Genomic DNA, 22221 nt, shown 5'->3' on the forward strand with positions numbered 1-22221 from the left:
GTTTGGCAAGAGATCTGAAATTGCTGCTAAATTTGTTTCAAAAAACTACAAGCTGGACCTGCGAAAAACCAATTTATTCCAATTCCCAACCCTGAGCAAATTAAAGTATTTTATGTATTAAAAAAAGGTTACTCACTTTCTGCTGAGCTGCTCCGCTTTCATTGTCAGAGACATCCATGGCTGCCAATCGTAATACAGTTCACTGCTGGTTTTCAAAGAGAAATGAGTAAAACGAGACAAATTTATTGCTGCAATTACCACCCTGAAATTTACCACCACCACAGGAAAACAACCTCAAACTTACTTCCCACCAATTTCGTTCCTTCCAGAAGCACCCTGTTTAGGGGAGGGTTGCTGCTTCTGAATGAGCTTTCGACTCGGGTCTCATTCAATAGAACTTTGGAATTTTGTTTAATAACAAATAAATGTCGGTTCCTGCTCTTCCCTCCACTCTTTGATGTGTTTACACATTTTATTTACTACAAGTAACAAACAAAATTATTAAAATTATCAAGGTTTTACTTTGCTACTTTTATTTTTGTGAATTCTGTAATACATTGAAATTTGATTTAATCGAACAATCATCCCTCAGTAATATCTTTCCTAGAATAAAAGTGCGAATATTTTAATTGGATTTTTCAATAAATAACAAAAGATTTTTTCTGATTTTTCAAATTAAATAGTAATTATTTGGCCCAACAGCAAAAAAATCAGGTTGAAAATTTTAGACAAGTGTTATTTTTAATTTTGGAGATTTTTTCATTTTTTCGATTTTTTTGTGTTTTTTGCACCTCCAAATCTCGGGTTGTAATTATCAGAATTGCAAAAAACTTTCCACCATTGGACTCATCTAAAGCTCCCCTGAACAGCTGAAGGGTTTAGGGGGTGCCTACTCTCTCCCCCCATTAGCTAAAATATTTTAAAAATCCAGGAAAATGCTTTCGAATACATTTTTACTAGTAAAATTTGAGAAGGGGGTTGAAAGGGGTGGATAATTAGCACCCCCTAACCACTTTAGCTGGTTAGGGTAGGTTGAGACGAGTCTAAAAGTGCTTAGCTTTGGCAATTCTGATGGTTGGAACCCGAGATTTAGAGTTTGCAAAATACGAAAAAATCGATAAATTTCGTGATTTTCGTCTATTGCCAACATTTTAAAACTCCAAATCTCAGGTTTTAATAATCAGAATTGCAAAAACGACCCACTTTTAGACTCGTCTCAACCTCCACTAACCAGCTAAAGTATTTAAGGGGTGCCTAATTCCATCCCCTTTCAACCCCATTGCTACAATTTTGATAAAAATGCTTCATCTTGGCATAACAAAAATGCTATAATGCGGGATAGCGCTATAAAACAGTTTTATTTGCGATACTGTTGGTTTCTCTGGAAAAGCGGGGTTTTTTATTGAAATATCCCTGAGAAAAACCCACTACATCGCAAGAAAAATATTTTTTCGTATGTTCACGCATTTAAAAATCACGAAATTAATGCCAATGAAAATTTGATATCCATCTGAGGAACTTAACTGAATTTCCATGATTCTGATTCCTCATCAAGTTGTGGGCTTAAGAATAATTTGAGTTTTAACCATAAATATTTTTTATCTAAAACAAAAAATTTAAATTTTTACTCCCGAATAATTTTTTCTCTTTTGTTTCTTATTTTTAGTATATATTAAATTTAGTTACAATAAATAATTATAGGAAAGGTTATAAGCTTCGTATAATTTTCAGATTAAAAATTTTTAATTTAAAAATGAAATGAAGGGCTGAAGATTATTTAAATTAAAACAAACATTGACTTTAGTTTTAATCATTAATTTTATTTTAACAAATATTTTAACAACCAATCAGTCTCATATTTGCATATTAAGAAAAATCTAGATAAACATATTGAACACGAGATCAGTCAGCACCAAGATTGTAGGACAAATATGAGCGCGCCTCTTCTCTGCCTTTCGCCTCCACACTATCATCCATTTTCAACAATTACTCCAGCCGCAATTACACATCTTCACTCTTATTCTGCTAAAAGGCTCACATTCGCACACATCTCATTCACTATTGAGAAAACAAAATTATGTCAAAATTAATTATATTGAGATGGCTGAACAGGTTTTTACCTCTGTCACAGTTTCAGTTTGGTTTTGTAGCATGCTTTCCTCTCGTGCCTCTTTCTTGCATGTGCCGACGGAAACGATCTGCAGCACATGGAACATCGGTGAGCATCCCATTGCTGACATTTCGACCGGTTCGCAGGAGAACCTTTGCAACGCTTCGATTTTGACTGACGGCGACGCTCTTTCTTTTTGTTCCATGCCAGATCATTGCTGTCAACATTCTCCTCCGTGTCAGAAATCTCCTTTAATTCTTCATTTTGATCGAGGGATGAGCCTGACAAGGAAAAATTCCAAATTGAATTAAAAACTAACAAATATGAAAAAGGCTTAACTTTTTATTGTCAAAATTTTGATATATTGCAATAAAACGTGGCTTTTTTAATAATAAATTATTTTGTGTACCTTCTTGGGTTTCTTCGTACTCCTCTTCCTCGCTCAGCGCATAGAATTCTGTATTTTCGGTGTTCATGTCTGTAAATCGGAAGGTCGGATTGCGATATGTGCCGTGCGACAAACGTCCTGCTTCTGATACGATTCAAGCAATTTTCTTTCAACAAAAGCTTCTAAATGAACTTTGCACTCATCTGTCTTATACAACAAAACCTTGGAATTTTGTTTATTATATATAACAAATATTTATCGGTTCCTGCTCTACAATTTTCTGTTTACAAATTTTATTTACGACTAATTAACAAACAAAATTGTCATGGTTTTAATTTGCTACTTAAATTTATTTGAATTAATATATATAAATGAATTCTAGTATATTTAAATTTGTTTCAATTGAAGACACATCCCCTAGTAGAAATTAAGTGCGAAAAAAACCGGTTATATTGTAATTGGAACAAGACGTGAATATTTTCAATAAATAACAAAATATTTTTCCTTTTTTAAATACTAATTATGCCCTGCACCAAAATATCAGGCTGAAAATTTTTAAATAGTTTTTTATTTTTCCACATTTTCGATTTTTGGGTTCTTTGCACCTCCAAATCTCAGGTTCTAAGCATCAGGACTGCAAAAATTACCCACCGTCAGACTCGTCTCAACTTTCCCTGATCAGCTGAAAAGTTTAGGAGTGCCTATACTCCACCCCCAATCGCAAAAATATTTGAAAAACCGAGGAAAATTCATTTTTTCTATTGAAAATTTGGCAGGGGTTAAAAGGGGTGGACGATTAGCACCCCCTAAACTCTTCAGCTGGTTAGGGTAGGTTGAGACGTTTCTAAATGTGCTTAGTTTTGGAAATTCTGATAGTTAGAACCCGATATTTGGAGTTAACAAAATACAAAAAAAAAAATCGTGATTTTCGTGTTTTCCCAACATTTTTCAAACTCCAAATCTCGGGTTCTAATAATCAGAGTTGCAAAAATTAACCAGTTTTAGACTCAAATCAATCTTCCCTGATCATTTAAAGGGTTTAGGGGGTGCCTACCCTCCACCCCCAATCGCTAAAATATTTTAAAAATCGAGGAAATTACTTTCGAATACATTTTTACTAGTAAAATTTGAGAAGGGAGTTTAAAGGGGTGGATAATTAGCACCCCCTCACCACTTAAGCTGGTTAGGGTAGGTCTAGAGGTGTCTAAAGGTGCTTAGTTCTTAGGAGTTCGTAAAATACGAAAAAGCCGAAAAAGTCGTGATTTTCGTGTTTTGCCAACATTTTAAAACTCCGAATCTCGGGTTCTAATGATCAGAATTTCAAAAACTACCCATCGTTTGACTCGTCTAAATCTCCACTAACTAGCTAAAGCATGTAAGGGGTGCTAACCACCATCCCCTTTCAACCCCATTGCTAAAATTTTGATAAAAAAGTATCACGGCTTAAATAATTTAAATTATCCAAAACTCCTTCTAAATTACTATTCCGTCCCTTTCTTTCAACCTAAATCGAGTTGATATGATAAATCATTTTCATTAAAATCTTCTGAGCGTTGTTACGGCTCTAATTAAAATGCGAAAACTTGATTTTTTCGCTCGAGAAAAACGGTCATGAAGCTTAGGAGGTGGAGGCGGCCTAGAAATCAAATCACAAATCATTTTCTTACCATTTATTATTTTTTTAAATTTGTTTTGCAACCGGAAAGTAACCTAATTCAAGTTGATGAGTAAATAAATTAATTTCCTGTGCAACTGTGACAGTTAGGCATTTTTATTTATTTTACCGATAAAATTTTTGAAATTATTTTTAAGATATTTCGATAAAATTGACTATAAGTGATTTTTAGGGGATCAGATTCACAGACTAAATTTGTGCACGGGCTAATGTGGTTTAATGGGAACCAAAATTCATAAGTCGTCTCTGCTTAATCGGGATCTCGGGTTTTTATGGAATTCAATGAAAAGTAAAACTTTTGGTTGCATTCTCATTTATTTTGGCGATTGACATGGAAGTTGTAAGAGTAACAAAAGTTTAGTAGTCCAAACCTGCGTGCCTCTTTTTGTCAATCAAGCAAACGTTCCTGTTCGGCTACCTTCATGTCAAAGTCGTTTAATTTTTGTTCCAACATTTCAATTATTTTTCCACACTCTTCTCTCTCTTTTTTCAAAATTTTCCTCCTGCATGCATTGAACTCATGCAGCCCACTTTCTCTTTTATCCATTTTTTTCCCCTTGGATATCACGTGATGCACTTCTTTACGGAGTATCACGATCTCCTTCTCAAGATCTGCTATGCCGTTTGTTTTGTCTGCAGGTGTTGATGATGATGATGGACCGGCTGAGCCGTTGTTCACGCCGTGCTCTTCATCCTCCTGTAACAATAAATATATTTATTTTACAACCGCGATCAAATGAGTAATGCAATAATTATCTGAAGGAAACCAAGTTTAAATTCAATGATACAAATTAAACCAGAATGAAGGATAGATAACAGGAATTTTTAGTTTTATTGTATTCATGAAAATAAAGGAATATTTCCACCCCGAGCGCGGTGGTTGTCTGCTGTTCACATTTTTCACGCACCTGTCAGTTCAGCAAACAAAAGCGATCGCCTGCGAAGGAAAAATATCTGACCAGCGGACGAATATTTTAACTTCACGCAGCCTAAATATGTGCACGGGATAAATATTAAAAGTTTGGCAAGAGATCTAAAATTGCTGCTAAATTTGTTTCAAAAAAATACAAGCCGGACCTGCGAAAAACCAATTTATTCCAATTCCCAATCCTGAGCAAATTTTTAAGTATTTTATGTATTAAAAAAAGGTTACTCACTTTCTGCTGAGCTGCTCCGCTTTCATTGTCAGAGACATCCATGGCTGCCAGTTCACTGCTGGTTTTCAAAGAGAAATGAGTAAAACGACACAGACACAAATTGAATGCTCCCTCTACCCTGAAATTTACCACCACCACAGGAAAACAACCTCAAACTTGCTCCCCACCAATTTCGTTCCTTCCAAAAGCACCCTGTTTAGGGGAGGGTTGCTGCTTCTGAATGAGCTTTCGACTCAGGTCTCATTCAATAGAACTTTGGAATTTTGTTTAATAACAAATAAATGTCGGTTCCTGCTCTTCCTTTTGATTCCCTCTACTCTTTGATGTGTTTACACATTTTATTTACTACAAGTAACAAACAAAATTATTAAAATTATCATCGTTTTGCTTTGCTACTTTTATTTTTGTGAATTCTGTAATACATTGAAATTCGATTTAATCGAAGAATCATCCCTCAATAATATCACCCCTAGAATAAAAGTGCGAATATTTTAATTGGATTTTTCAATAAATAACAAAAGATTTTTCTGATTTTTCATTTTTCAAATTAAATAGTAATTATTTGGCCCAACAGCAAAAAAATCAGGTTGAAAATTTTAGACAAGTGTTATTTTTAATTTTGGAGATTTTTTTCATTTTTTCGATTTTTTTTTGTGTTTTTTGCACCTCCAAATCTCGGGTTCTAATTATCAGAATTGCAAAAACTTTCCACCATTGTACTCATCTAAACCTTCTCTGAACAGCTGAAGGGTTTAGGGGGTGCCTACTCTCTCCCCCCATTAGCTAAAATATTTTAAAAATCCAGGAAAATGCTTTCGAATACATTTTTACTAGTAAAATTTGAGAAGGGGGTTGAAAGGGGTGGATAATTAGCACCCCCTCACCACTTTAGCTGGCTAGTGGAGGTTGAGACGAGTCTAAAAGTGCTTAGCTTTGGCAATTCGGATGGTTGGAACCCGAGATTTAGAGTTTGCAAAATACGAAAAAGTCGATAAATTTCGTGATTTTCGTCTATTGCCAACATTTTAAAACTCCAAATCTCGGGTTCCAATTATCAGATTTACAAAAACTACCCTCTTTTAGACTCGTCTTGACCTCCACTAACCAGCTAAAGTATTTAAGGGGTGCTTACTCCCATCCCCTTTCAACCCCATTGCTACAATTTTGATAAAAATACTTCATCTTGGCATAACAAAAATGCTTTAATGCGGGATAGCGCTATAAAACAGTTTTATTTGCGATACTGTTGGTTTCTCTGGAAAAGCGGGGTTTTTATTGAAATATCCCTGAGAAAAACCCACTACATCGCAAGAAAAATATTTTTTCGTATGTTCACGCATTTAAAAATCACGAAATTAATACCAATGAAAATTTGATATCCATCTGGGGAACTTTACTGAATTTCCATGATTCTGATTCCTCATCAAGTTGTGGGCTTAAGAATAATTTGAGTTTTAACCATAAATATTTTTTATCTAAAACAAAAAATTTAAATTTTTACTCCCGAATAATTTTTTCTCTTTTGTTTCTTATTTTTAGTATATATTAAATTTAGTTACAATAAATAATTATAGGAAAGGTTATAAGCTTCGTATAATTTTCAGATTAAAAATTTTTAATTTAAAAATGAAATGAAGGGCTGAAGATTATTTAAATTAAAACAAACATTGACTTTAGTTTTAATCATTAATTTTATTTTAACAAATATTTTAACAACCAATCAGTCTCATATTTGCATATTAAGAAAAATCTAGATGAACATATTGAACACGAGATCAGTCAGCACCAAGATTGTAGGACAAATATGAGCGCGCCTCTTCTCTGCCTTTCGCCTCCACACTATCATCCATTTTCAACAATTACTCCAGCCGCAATTACACATCTTCACTCTTATTCTGCTAAAAGGCTCACATTCGCACACATCTCATTCACTATTGAGAAAACAAAATTATGTCAAAATTAATTATATTGAGATGGCTGAACAGGTTTTTACCTCTGTCACAGTTTCAGTTTGGTTTTGTAGCATGCTTTCCTCTCGTGCCTCTTTCTTGCATGTGCCGACGGAAACGATCTGCAGCACATGGAACATCGGTGAGCATCCCATTGCTGACATTTCGACCGGTTCGCAGGAGAACCTTTGCAACGCTTCGATTTTGACTGACGGCGACGCTCTTTCTTTTTGTTCCATGCCAGATCATTGCTGTCAACATTCTCCTCCGTGTCAGAAATCTCCTTTAATTCTTCATTTTGATCGAGGGATGAGCCTGACAAGGAAAAATTCCAAATTGAATTAAAAACTAACAAATATGAAAAAGGCTTAACTTTTTACTGTCAAAATTTTGATATATTGCAATAAAACGTGGCTTTTTTAATAATAAATTATTTTGTGTACCTTCTTGGGTTTCTTCGTACTCCTCTTCCTCGCTCAGCGCATAGAATTCTGTATTTTCGGTGTTCATGTCTGTAAATCGGAAGGTCGGATTGCGATATGTGCCGTGCGACAAACGTCCTGCTTCTGATACGATTCAAGCAATTTTCTTTCAACAAAAGCTTCTAAATGAACTTTGCACTCATCTGTCTTATACAACAAAACCTTGGAATTTTGTTTATTATATATAACAAATATTTATCGGTTCCTGCTCTACAATTTTCTGTTTACAAATTTTATTTACGACGAAATAACAAACAAAATTGTCATGGTTTTAATTTGCTAACTTAAATTGATTTGAATTAATTTATAAACGAAATCTAGTGTATTTAAATTTGTTTCAATTGAAGACACATCCCCTAATAGAATTCAAGTGCGAAAAAACCCGGTTATATTGTAATTGGAACAAGACATTAATATTTTTAATAAATAATAAAATATTTTTCCTTTTTAAATACTAATTATGCCCTGCACCAAAATATCAGGCTGAAAATTTTTAAATAGTTTTTTATTTTTCCACATTTTCGATTTTTGGGTTCTTTGCACCTCCAAATCTCAGGTTCTAAGCATCAGAACTGCAAAAATTACCCACCGTCAGACTCGTCTCAACCTCCCCTGACCAGCTGAAAAGTTTAGGAGGTGTTTATACTCCACCCCCAAATATTTTAAAAACCGAGGAAAATTCATTTTTTCTATTCAAATTTTAGCAGGGGGTTAAAAGGGGTGGACGATTAGCACCCCCTAAACTCTTCAGCTGGTTAGGGTAGGTTGAGACGTTTCTAAATGTGCTTAGTTTTGGAAATTCTGATAGTTAGAACCCGAGATTTTGAATTAACAAAATACAAAACAAATGAAAAATTCGTGATTTTCGTGTTTTCTAACATTTTTTAAACTCCAAATCTCGGGTTCTAATAATCAGAGTTGCAAAAATTAAATACTCTTAGACTCAAATCAATCTTCCCTGATCAGTTAAAGGGTTTAGGGGGTGCCTACCCTCCACCCCCAATCGCTAAAATATCTTAAAAATCGAGAAAAATGCATTCGAATACATTTTTTGTATTAAAATTTTAGAAGGGGGTTGAAAGGGGTGGATAATTAGCACCCCCTCACCACTTTAGCTGGTTAGGGTAGGTCTAGAGGTGTCTAAAGGTGCTTAGTTTTGGCTATTGTGACTGATAGAACCCGAGATTAAGAGTTCGTAAAATACGAAAAAGCCGAAAAAGTCGTGATTTTCGTGTTTTGCCAACATTTTAAAACTCCGAATCTCGGGTTCTAATGATCAGAATTTCAAAAACTACCCATCGTTTGACTCGTCTAAATCTCCACTAAGTAGCTAAAGCATGTAAGGGGTGCTCACCACCATCCCCTTTTAACCCCATTGCTACAATTTTGATAAAAAAGTATCACGGCTTAAATAATTGAAATTATCTAAAACTCCTTCTAAATTAATATTCTGTCCCTTTCTTTCTATCTAAAACAGGCAAAAAGTTTTAAAATTAGATGCGAATTGATTAAATAAAATTTTCACACTGAACTGGAAACATTTTAACCGGAATCTTCTCCTTTTTCTTACCATTTATTACTTTTTTAAATTTGTTTTGGAACCGGAAAGTATCTTAATTCAAGTTGATGAATAAATGAATTAATTCCTGTGAAAACGGACTAATGTTGTTTAAAGGGAACGAAAATTCATGAGTCATCTCTGCTTAATCGGAATCTCGGGTATTTTATGGAATTCAATGAAAAGTAAAACTTTTGGTTGCATTCTCATTTATTTTGGCAATTGACATGGAAGTTGCAAGAGTAACAAAAGTTTAGTAGTCCAAACGTGCGTGCCTCTTTTTTTCAATCAAGCATACGTTCCTGTTCGGCGGCTACCTTCATGTCAAAGTCATTTAATTTTTGTTCCAACATTTCAATTATTTTTCCACACTCTTCTCTCTCTTTTTTCAAAATTTTCCTCCTGCATGCATTTGACTCATGCAGCCCACTTTCTCTTTTATCCATTTTTTTCCCCTTGGATATCACGTGCTGCACTTCTTTACGGAGTATTACGATCTCCTTCTCAAGATCTGCTATGCCGTTTGTTTTGTCAGCGCAAATTTCTGCAGCCGTTGATGATGATGATGATGGTGATGGACCGGCTGAGCCGTTATTCCCGCCTTGCTCTTCATCCTCCTGTAACAATAAATATATTTTTTTTACAACCGCGATCAAATGAGTAATGCAATAATTATGTGAAGGAAACCAAGTTTAAATTCAATGATACAAATTAAACCAGAATGAAGGATAGATAACAGGAATTTTTAGTTTTATTGTATTCATGAAAATAAAGGAATATTTCCACCCCGAGCGCGGTGGTAGTCTGCTGTTCACATTTTTCACGCACCTGTCAGTTCAGCAAACAAAAGCGATCGCCTGCGAAGGAAAAATATCTGACCAGCGGGCGAATATTTTAACTTCACGCAGCCTAAATATGTGCACGGGATAAATATTAAAAGTTTGGCAAGAGATCTAAAATTGCTGCTAAATTTGTTTCAAAAAATACAAGCCGGACCTGCGAAAAACCAATTTATTCCAATTCCCAACCCTGAGCGAATTTAAGTATTTTATGTATTAAAAAAAGTTACTCACTTTCTGCTGAGCTGCTCCGCTTTCATTGTCAGAGACATCCATGGCTGGCACTCGTACAGTTCACTGCTGGTTTTCAAAGAGAAATGAGTAAAACGACACAGACACAAATTTATTGCTCCCACTACTACCCTGAAATTTACCACCACCACAGGAAAACAACCTCAAACTTACTCCCCACCAATTTCGTTCCTTCCAGAAGCACCCTTTTTAGGGGAGGGTTTTTTCTCTTTGCTGGCAGTGCACGCATATGAGCCGATTTAGAGCCGCAAAAGACGTACACGAAACGCACACCCTCTCATGCCGTACGTGCTTTTGTGTTCAGACCGGCCGTCGGCGAGACCAACAATGCATTTTTCTTCTTTATTTATTTCAATTTGTTGCGCGACTCATTGTCAGTGCACAGAATTGAATGTAAAGCTAAAAAAACCAGAGAAATTACAGGTCAGAATATTTATTGAAATAAAATATTGATGACGCAAAGGCACAGGGTATAAAGCACTTCAAAATCTAGTTTTTTTTTGTAGTATGACATGATTATGATAGAAGATAGGGTTGATATTGCGAAAGACTGGAAGATCCTTGTTATGCCTTAACTAAAAATTGCTTTAAGTTCATTCCTTTCACTATAAAAACGCCAAATTAAAAAGAAACAACAAATACCTCTTAAGCTTAGATATTAATTAATTAATTTTCCGTGTTAAAATTTAAATTATTTTTAGCTAGAGCGTTTTAGCATTTATTTAAGTTATTTTCTAAACTAAAATTATTCCTGAGCTGACAATGATAGTCCCACAATGATCTAAAACATAGAAAAAAACGGTGAATCGTCTAAAAAATTTAAAAACCGCGAGTCGTGAAGCTTAGCAGGAATTTGCTCGTGGCTTTTGCGGTGTTGGATTTTTTCGCGGACGAGACCGTGCCAACGCCGACGAGAAGTTATTGTGGAAACACAAATTTGTTTTCAGCTGGCGCGGCTGGTGAGACGGACGCCGCCGAGAGGGTTAGTTAATATTGGAGGCGAAGAGAAGTCGCGGGGTGGCTCGCGTGCGGACTGCGGACTGCGGAGCGGAGCGGAGGGGGCAGCCCGCTAAACATAGCGGCTGCAGCTTTGCAGACGTCATCGCGGGCGCAAAAGATTTTGTTAATAAGCCGCGCGCGCGTCTTTCTTTCATTGCAACCCCCGCCGCGGTGAGTGAGACATGGAGCGACCTGCCTTCTGGCGCATCCCCAGGAACAGACCCGACCCTGACGACTTCCCAGTCTTCAGCGTCAGGAAGAGCCGCAACAACAACAAGGTAGGATCTTCGCTTCGCTTCGCCGGCGGCACGTGCAATTGGCACATAGTCGTGCATCGCGCAGACACGAGTGCTAATTAGTCTGGCCTTTCAATCAGACTAATTTTAGAAATGGTTCATTTTAAAAATATCCTGACATTTTTTTAATTTATTTTTATCTTTAATAAATATTTAAGCCAAAAGTTAACATATTTGAAAAGCTAATAATTATATAGAGAAAAATATAAAAAAACTGTGACAAACTGCTAAATTTAAAAATATTCTCAGAAAAATCTGATCCTATGTTGCCGAAATATTTTATATTTTTAGAAAATTAAAATTTTGTTTTCCCGTCAAACAGTGAGCCTTACTAAATGGGCTCTCTACTGTAAAATCACGATCTATTTCACAATTTAAGGAAATTACCCTGAAAAATTTGCACATCACGAGAAGAATCGAAATCAATCCATTTTTTAAATTTTATTTAACATTCCTCGGTACACGATTTCATTTTTGCACATTCAAGAAATTTTATTTTGTTTTGAAAAGAGTGAGTTTTCGACAAGGAATCAAGTTTTAGAATTGACCAGTTTTTTAAACCCGCCGACAGATGGCGCCATCGTATACTTTCGCAATAAATTTAATTTTAATTTACTTCCGCTGCGATTTCAGACTCAATCCTCCAACTGTGCATTCTTCGCTTAATTTTCTTTCTTTTGACGTGCTGAAAACCAAAATCAGTCCAGCCATTCGCCGTAGAAACGTTGGAAAAGATTTTATATTTCAAAAAATAGTTTTTCCTGATCCTACGACGATTGGCTGGACCGATTTTGGTTTTCAGCTCGTCAAAAAGAAAGAAAATTAAGTGTAAAATGCACAGTGACAGGATTGAGTCTAAAATCGCAGCGGAGAAGCCTTAAAATTAAATTTGTTACGAGATTATACGGTGGCGCCATCTGTTGGCGGCTTCACAACTGGTAAAATTTTAATGGTTTTCGACTTTGCATAGTTTGGGCTATTTGTAGCAGTGCGGATGATTTGTTAAATGCGTGCTTTACGTGTGCAAACTACCATTAATATTGAAGGCGCGCAAGCCAATATTTCGACGCTTCAGAGTCATTAAATAAAAATAGAATCGGCACATGCAAATAGAAATTCAAAGCGATTTTACTCCTGCATAAAAATTATTAATATATCAGTCAATTTCTCAAGGTTCTATGCTTAAATATTTTGTGAGATTGTAAAAAAAAGGGTTTTTGCTCCTGAAATTATATTTATTTTTTCACAGGTTCAAAATTTAATGATATTTCTATTGTTAATTTGACATTTTTGCGATTCATTTGTTTCAAAAAATTAAAAGCAATTAATCTTGACCAATTGCGATATTTTATATAATTTTAATTATCAATAAAAGCGTCAGCTTGTTCAGGTTGGCTCAGGTTGGAGAGTGACGATAATATTTATTTCCTATCGAATTTTTTAAGCCTAGTGTTTTTCCAGAGGCTATAATTATTTGTTTTCAAAGACAAAAAAGGGAAAATTCTTCTTTTTTTAAAAAAAAATTCGGGGCGATTTAAGTATCTGTCTGAACAAACCGTTACACGGTCTAAAATTTTAATGGAATTAGGTCAGAAAAAACATTTTTACTCTTAGGTAAAAAGCTTGCAAATTTCTGAATACTCTCATAAAAATTATTTTAATTTATTTTTTCTGCAAAATCCTGGAAAATACTTGTTGGAAATACATTAACTCGTCCCTTAGGATTCAGTTGAAACCAAAATTGACTTATTTAGCTCTGTACAGTTTTTAGAAAAGTGACTGCAAAGTTAGCACTGTCTCCTTAACTCGAAATCCTATTTTATTTCACAACAAAGAGTTTCCCTAAAAGGTTTCACACGCTGTTGGACAGATCTCGACCAGAGGAATCGAAATCTGCAAAGAAAATGTAGTCAAACGCTGGAAATTTTGGAGAAAATTTAAAAAATCTGAATTTTTATTGTAGCAAACTCCATTTTTAATTTATAAAAAATTGTATATTAAATCCAACAATCCAAACGATTTCAATTTAAAAATCTAGTGAGGTCACGGGGCCGAATCAGAGCGAAATAATAAAATCGGGCGGCGGCCATACGAAAATAGGCGTGGGACTCACGAAATTAGAATGCAACTCTCACACACACTCACACGTAGCGAGTGCCGAGAGTGAGTTTTGCAACAATCGAGAGCAAAGCAGACCCAAGGGCGCTGACAGGGAGTTAGTCACGCAGCAAAATGGTTAATCATTCGTCGCATGGGCGTAATTGGAGCGCATTGTTGATAAACAGACAATAAGCGACCCCGATTTGCAGCGCCGCGTGCAATAATTTGGCTCATCGACCGGCCGACCGCCCGCCCGCAGTGATTCAACGCTAATTACTAATTAGCCGCTCAATCTGCCAACATTCCTCCGATTCCGTGCCAGAGAGGGTTGCATTTATTTTCATTTGGAGAGAGAGCGAGAGAAAGGGAACATAAATAGCGGCATTGGTGAATCACTTTGTTTGTCAATCAAATTGATTGGCAGATTTATTTGGGGGCACAATCGCCTGTCAGCACGTGGCTTTCGAGTCATTGTTACCAATTTAGATCATATTTTGATTCTGATCAAGTGCAAAATTTATTTTTAAAGTGGATCGATACGTGGTGACATTTGAAAATGATGGTTAAATCAGTCAGCTTGAAAAATTCGCCCGTTTTGAAGCTGCGCAGTAAACTTGTGCGCATCTTAAGCATGCGCAGTGTGTTCAGATCGCTTCTAAATCTCACAGGGAGGCTAAAAATCATCACTGCGCATGCGTGACCTAAATTAAAATCTTCTGCGCAGTCGTAATTCCCACCGGGGGGACCGGGTTGCGATCTGTGTTAGTTTTCCCGCCGGTAAGAATCCAATATGGCGTCAAAATAGTGGAGGCCAATCAGGAGACAGTCCAGCGGCCAATCAGAAGTTTCGGAAAAGAGGTCATAAAGAAAAAGAGTTAATAAAGCATTAATTGATATAAAAATTGCGACTATATTTATTTACACTCAAACGTGATATAAAGGAAGCAAATCTTTAAGCTTGTAATTTGACAGAACTTTTCTAAGTGGCAAATAATCTCCGAATCACGCTCAAAAGAATAAATGCCAATTCTGTAAAATATACGGTGCTCTCGACTGTCGATATTGGCGCCTGGTCATGGCACCTCTCAGGCCAAAGAGTGTCACAACAAATACAGTGTAGAGGAATAAATAAATAAATGCTAACTTATTTATTTTTCGTTTTCAAAAATTTCACACATCTCATTAATACATTCACACTGCCAACCAGAAGTTGATACGCATGTCAGGAGAGGGTCAAAAGATTGTCCTCTAAATCCGGTTCTGCAAAAAGAAAAACGTTTTCATCTAAGGAAAATCAAAACAACATTTTCTTAGCTTACTTGAAATCCGTTAACTTGGGAAGGAATGCACACGCACTCTTCATAACATCAGCCAAATAATCTTCATGCATTGGAAATTCATAATAGACGTGTAAAGTGTGTAGGTTCTTTAAAATTCTTTTTTCTCGAATCAAAGAGTTGAGAATCAAAAGATCATTTTGGTTCACATTTTTCACATCCAATTTGACTTTTTCCAGCTTAGGCGCTGCTGATAGAATGTTGGAAAAATCCTTGCTTTCTGGATTAGGTATTGTATAAGGGGTGTACTCATAACTAATAATTTACAAAAAATCAGTTAAATAATTGCGGGGAAAATCTGATACTTACCAAAATTCAAATACCCATTCAAGTTCTTTCAGCTCCGCAAAATAATCTATTTTTGATGATGTCATTTTTAAATCCACGTTGAGCAGCGAAAGTTTTTCAAGTTTCGGACAGTACTTGAAAATCGATTCCAAATCTATTGATGAATTTTCCTCAGCGTTTCCCAAATAAAGGGATTGCAGTTTTTGTCCGTGGGTGACCATATACTTCTCTATAACGTCGCTGCAGTGGCGACGAGGATTTAACAAATGAAGCTGTCTAATATTGTCGAATTTCAGCATCGCTTCCAAGGATGAACGCTTCATGTTCTTAACCTTTATTGAAATTAAACAAAAAATACTGTTTAAAGCGCTGAAGTGATGTTTAAAATAGAAATAACTAAAATTAATTGTATAGTTATTAAACTTACCATGAGACAGGTGACGTTTGGAAATAACTTGGTCATCGCTTCAACTTTTTTTGCTTTATCCTTTTTAAGGTCCACCCACATATGTCGCAGATTTGAGGCGCCAGGAAAGTCCAAGCGCCTATATCTACCGCTATATTTAATGAAGTGAGACGAATCCATTATTTTGTTTGGATCATATTGAACCACTTCGATGTTTGGAAGATTTCGGGTGCAAAGACAACCAAACCATTCAAACCGGGGGAATTGGAAAACAATTTCTTTCAGGTTGCGAAAACTGCTCAACACTCGTTCAGGGGCTGGCAGTTCTATGTCTTCGTATGGTTCATCATCTTCGTATGTTACACCGTATCCGTAATCGTGATATATATAACCGATATTGATGTACCGTAGACTCGAAATCTTTTTGCATATTTTAAGCAATTTGGGTAGTGGAAAGATATACAAGTTGACATTTAGCCTCTTTAACTTTTGCATTTTCATCAGTGATTTCACCATAGCCCGATTAACACGGGCACTGCGTAAACAAGAATGCATTTTGTAAAAAGCGTAAAAAGGATTGTTATGATTTATGACGAGAGTTTCCACTTGCGGTGCCCGTGTTTCTATTTGTTTCAAAAGTTCGACGCACCATTTTGTAACCTAACAACAAACGTTTTTATGTTTTCACTGCGTGTTTTCATGACTGTGACAATGCGCGGTTACCTTTCTAATTTTTCTCATGTCACAATAGCCAGGAAAAAATGACAAAATGCCGTTCAACTCGATGTAGCGAGTTCTAGGGCTTAGCAGCAATGGAAAGATCTCTTTCAAATTTTCAAACTCCGTTTTGTCTCCTTCCCTGTCCAAACATCTCTTCTTCATTAAAACTTGCAGAATTTTGTCTCGCAAAACGCCAGCTGCAAATGATGAACTGATATGTCGTTCAAATATTAGAACCAAAACGATTTATACTCACGCAAACTCTTCAGTTTCTCCAGCTCTTCAGGATGGGTTAAATAAAATGTCAGCTGCTTCGAAATCTCTCGAAGAGCGAGTTGCTGCAAACCGAGGCTTCTCCTTCGCAGATTTTGGAGCCGATTCTTGGTCATCAGGGTCAACTGCTCGTCCTGCACCGGAGGCATCGTAGCGAAATTTTCAAAAAGTAACACAGTGTTCAAAATTGTACCGGAATTCCAAAGAATTGATGTGTTCAAATGCCAAGAAATGTGTTATTCAATTTCCTTATAAACGTTTTCCCCCTGCCACATGCTTACTTATTTCCGTCAACATTATGAGTACCAAAACTTATTATTAAAATAATTAATTCGTACAAAATCAGTTTTGAATTTCATTCGTACATATTATAAATTGCATACAAGACGAATATATTCCATTTGAAAAAAGAATTTAGTAATTGATTGTTAGAAAACAATTTCAGTTTGGGCATTTGATCAGTTTCCGATCGGATTACAACTTTAAATTCTTAATAGAGAGTTGTCGGTCTTTGTTATTTCCACCTTTCTCTTTTCCCCTAAAACACCAATACTTTATTATTATTGCTATCAAATGTTATTGTTTTTTGTTTTTATTATGATTATACCTCCCGTAACTAGTGAAAATATGTTTTTTTTTCAAATTTCATCATTTTGATAGTAAGTTTGTGTGGGATACATTCTGATTATCCAGACCTCAATTATTATCATTGCCTCTTTCCTCTTTCACCGTCGCCGTGGCTCATGCAAACGATGTCTTTACTAAAAAAACGAATAGTTTTCTCGCAGACTTCCAATTTCAAAATAGTCAAAAGAAGCCTGAAAGCCGGCTTTATACGCTATGAACAAAACGGAACTATAGGCTGGCGCCAGATGCAACACCTGTTCCCTTCAAATCCATCTCCGAAAATAGCGTCTCTCATGCGCGGGTGATAAAACCGAAAAGCGAAAGTTTATACGAGAGTTCGCTGCTCTTAAACGATCGTAAAATTGGAGCCAACCCTTTCTCCGTGCGCGCATTATGGACACGCATGCACGCATTCTTGGCTCGCTCGAGACGACAATAAAACTCGATATTTTTAAATTGCTCGCTTTCGAATTCTTTTCATTAAAAATACACTTGTTTAATTTTTGTCGCCTGGTTTAATTTTGTATGAATAATCCGTGGAGAGGAAAAGAACCTTGAGTCAGATAGGCAAAATGTTACTTTAAAAATAGTGTAACAAATAATTCCTTATTTGCTTTATAAATTGTTAAAAAATATATTTTATAGAAAATGTTAGAAATTGTATTTTTCATTTTATTTTTACTAACTTTATATCAAGATGAAGATAAAAGTTTAAAAATCACAAACTAAAACAAGGAATAAACTATTTGAAGTTGATTTCCCGCCAAAAGAATCCCAAATGTCTTGTATAAGACACCTGCTGCCATTCTGCTACCGACGTTTGGTGCCTAATTTTGAAGCAAAAGAGTTGATTCGTCGATTTATAGTCGCAGAAATTCATCAAAAATCGATTGAAACCGATTTCAAAGACGGAAATCAGAAAATTCTTTGGTGGAAGAATCCTGGACGCTGATTGGCTGACGCAACACGCTTGTCAACAGCTCCCGCGGTTGCCTAGCAACGGCTTACGCGTGTTGTAAATTGCGCGGGTGATGCTGACATGCGCGTTGTCAGCCAATCAGCGTCGAGGATTCTTCCAGCAAAGATTTCTTGATGATTTCGTCTTTTCTTTCGCAATTAAATCGGTTTAATGCTACTTTTCATTGTTTCTCCGGTTATAAATCTTTATAAAAACTCTTTAGTTGAATTTAGAGAGAAAAAAATGCAAGAATTCTTCCCTTTGGATTCATTGAAAGCCACAATTGACCTAAAAAGCAGTGTAAATCTATGATAAAAGTATCTTCTTACTTTAAATCCTATTTTATTTCACAACAAAGAGTTTCCCGAAAAAGTTTCACACGCTGTTGGACAGATCTCGAAAAGACGAATCGAAATCTGCCGAGAAAACGTGCTCAATTTGAGAAAATTTGAGTTTTAACAGGAGCAAGGCCCATATTTATTTTTGTTTTGCTTTTTATCCACTCAAGATGCAAGTTATGCAACAGGTGTGTTTTCTGCGTCGCGCTGGTTGCATAACTTGGCAAACTGTTTTTTTTGTTGCGTGGGCGAGGAGTGAGGAGTTTCGGCGCGTCTCGAGTGTCTCGCTTGGCTTTGATCAGGCGACTGGCGAGCCTAATAATCCACCCACCCTTCCACCCACATCCGGCGCCAGTTCTTTCGTCCGTCCGCGAAACAATGCCGGCATAATAACTAATAATAACCCGCGCCGGGTCTGGAAAGCACAAGGGCCAGGCGGCGAGAGCGAAAGAAAGTTGATGCTCGCAGCCAAGGTGACCGTCGTCTCGATTGTTTGGCCAAAATCTAAACATTTCCTTTCGCTAAATAAACCCACCGACAACCAACGAGTGCATAATTGGTAATTGGAGCTCTTTATAAACATCGTTGCTTCAATAATCGACTTTAAGTAGTGCGATCTCGGCAGATAATTGAAAATTATTTGAATTTTTGGATGAAATAAACAGTCGCAGTAATAAAAAATGACGTTGCTACAGAAAACATTCGAATTTTTTTAAATTTTCTCCAAAATTTGCAGCGCTTGAGTACATTTTCCTGGCAGATTTCGATTCCTCTGGTCGAGATCTGTCCAACAGCGTTTTAGGGAAACTCTTTTTTGTGAAATAAAATAGGATTTCAAGTAAGGAGACAGTACTAACTTTGCAACCACTTTTCTCAAAAATTTACAATGCTATTTAGCTCAATTTTGGCTTCAAATAAATCCTAAGAGACAAGTTCATGCATTCCCAACCAGGATTTTAAAGTATCAATCCTCTTTTAAATTAAAATTTAGTGAAAATGTAAAACGAAAGATTTTCGGAAATTTGTTGAATGGATTGTTGTTAAGATTAGGATGAAAAATGGTGTTTAATTAATTTAAAATGAGTTAAACACGTAATTCTGCCAATGAATGAATCATTTTTATAGGAAAAAATGATTAAAATCGTTTAATTGGCTCAAAAACCATCCAAAAATTTGTCCAAAACTCAATTAATGGTGGTGAAAACGAAACTTTTTCTAAAAATAACATGGTACTGGACGGCAGCCTCGCATTTCTTTTTTTTAAATATAGCAAATATATAGATTCGATTTAATAATTTTTTTTTTGTTAAGCGATCAAAAGGGCGTCCTTTAGCACTGGGAACTATTTTTATTAATTGATTTTGAGGAGAATATTCGTCAGTTCGATAGTTTTTACTGTTGGAAAAATATCTAAAATTTCGCAATTATCAATATCATGGCGTGGTTCCCCGGAAAATTTAAAAAAGATGTGCAGGAAAAACAATTTTCATGTAAAATCCAGATTTTGCTATCATTTAGCAGCCCCATAATTAAAATAATCAACTCTCTAAATTAATAATAATAAAAACCCTCTAATTTTGTGCTAAGTTTTTGGGCTGAACATGCTTCCCTCTGTTTATCAGAATTAATTTGTAACCGCAAGAAAGCTGCTTTGCTCATTCATTGTCAGCTGTCTTGTTAGCGGAAGCGGAAGCAGATTTCATCTCTGCGTTGGCGCCGTTGGCGGAGGCAGGCGTTAAAATTTGCGAGGCGATTTCGTCGCGACGCGATACTTTGCTGATTGACACGCGGACGCGGCGGCGAGAAGCACTCGAAATAGAAGAGTGACAAGTGGCAAAATTGTGACGCCTTTCTTAATTCGTATTTTCCGCCTGCCGGTCTCTGTGCGTAATTGTAATTATTTTCGAGCCGCTCGTTGCCTCATTGAGCGACACGCTCGTGCCAAGCGGAAATTTCGACAAAGTTGCCGCGTTTGACTTATGATTTGTCACTTTTGCAACGAGACATCGGTAATTTTCAAGCAGAGAACGAGCCTGCGGCCGTGACTTTAGTGCCCGCGCGCGTTCTATTTTCTTTCCCTCTTGTTTGCGCCGAGGAAAATAAACGACCGGCCGGCTGATAAGTGGCGCGTAAACCGGCAAGAAGGCAAAAGATGTAAATAGAGCAGTCTTTCACCCGCGCACACCGGCTTTACTTACAAATTTAGAAAAGCTCGAAGGGCTTGAAACCAAATTTCAACAGAAAAAAATTGTTATTAATGAAATTAGGCCGATTTAATTTATTTTTTACAATTTATAAATTTTTAAATGATTTGTAGGCACGTTTCAAACGCCATTACGCGATTTTCTCTGATTAATCTACTCCTCTCCGTGAGTTTTTTTTTAATTAACTGGATTTACAGTTAAATTTCGACCAAAAATGATTATTTTATCACGGAAAAAACTAGAAAACGTCAACAAATACACGAATAATCATTTTACTGTTATAATTTTAATCATAAAACAATAATAATCATTATAAATTACGTGTGATAAAATTTGAAAACTGTGAAATTTCCTCGAAATAAATTTTTTCTTACGGTTTTTAGGAAACATCATGCCAAATACACGTTTAGATAGGTCATTTAGAGCTAAAGGAAGGAAATGAAACGAGAAATTGACTTCAAATTTGATTTTTTGGGGGTGGAAAACATGAAAAACTACACCAACGACGGTAAAATTCTGAAAATTTTAATTATTTAAGACTAAATCACCCCCTGGGGGATGAGGGTGAATTTCAACCCCCTTGAAAACTCAATAATTTTCAATTTAGCAACAAAATCTGGTCGAAACATGCGTGAAAATAGTTAAATTTCAATTATAATAAAAATTTTGGGGTGAAAAAACACGTTTTTCAAAATTAAAATCCAAATTTCTCAAAATGCGGAAAACCCTTAACACCATTTCTTATAAGAGTTTTTTCTTATTAAATGAGGCACATTTTGGCTATCTCAAAAATTAAAATTTTCATTTCCTTCAATATGCAGAAATATTTTAAAATCTAAGGTCAAATTTTAGTGACCTTGACCTTTGACCTAGGAAGTTTGTCAATGTGGCAAAGTTGTTGGCCGTTTAATGTAGATTATTTTAGACACCTTATTTACCAACTTATCTTTACTCTAACAATTTTTATATTTTTTTTAAAATTAATAATTAACTTTTTTCTAAAACAATTATGTAAATTAGGCAAATTCTGGAATTGTGACCTAAATATTTAGGACTTGACAACTAAATTTAATTAAAATGCCCACAGTAGAATTACCTGTTTTAAATCCAGCCAGAAAAAAATTAAAATTCAACCAAAATCGGACAAAATTCCCAATTATAGCGTCTGGAAATTTTCGAGTACCCGTGAATATCCAGGAAAAAGCCAAATCGACCTCCAAATGTCCAAATTAGCCTGAAACTGCTCCGATTGAAGGAATGCAAAT

General features: G+C 35.8%; 1 protein-coding gene across 1 annotated transcript in view; it reads left to right on the forward strand.

Annotated features, from left to right (window-relative positions):
- Positions 1-11539: 11539 nt before the first annotated feature.
- Zasp66 (PDZ_signaling and DUF4749 domain-containing protein Zasp66) overlaps positions 11540-22221 on the forward strand; it is a 29727-nt gene continuing 19045 nt past the window's right edge. Inside the window, exon 1 of the mRNA XM_065496076.1 lies at positions 11540-11687. Within this exon, the coding sequence (XP_065352148.1) occupies positions 11592-11687 (96 nt within the window). The 5' untranslated portion in view covers positions 11540-11591. The remainder of the gene's footprint in view (positions 11688-22221) is intronic.

The sequence above is a fragment of the Cloeon dipterum genome, chromosome X (assembly GCF_949628265.1).
Source record: "Cloeon dipterum chromosome X, ieCloDipt1.1, whole genome shotgun sequence".
Taxonomy (NCBI): Eukaryota; Metazoa; Arthropoda; class Insecta; order Ephemeroptera; family Baetidae; genus Cloeon; species Cloeon dipterum.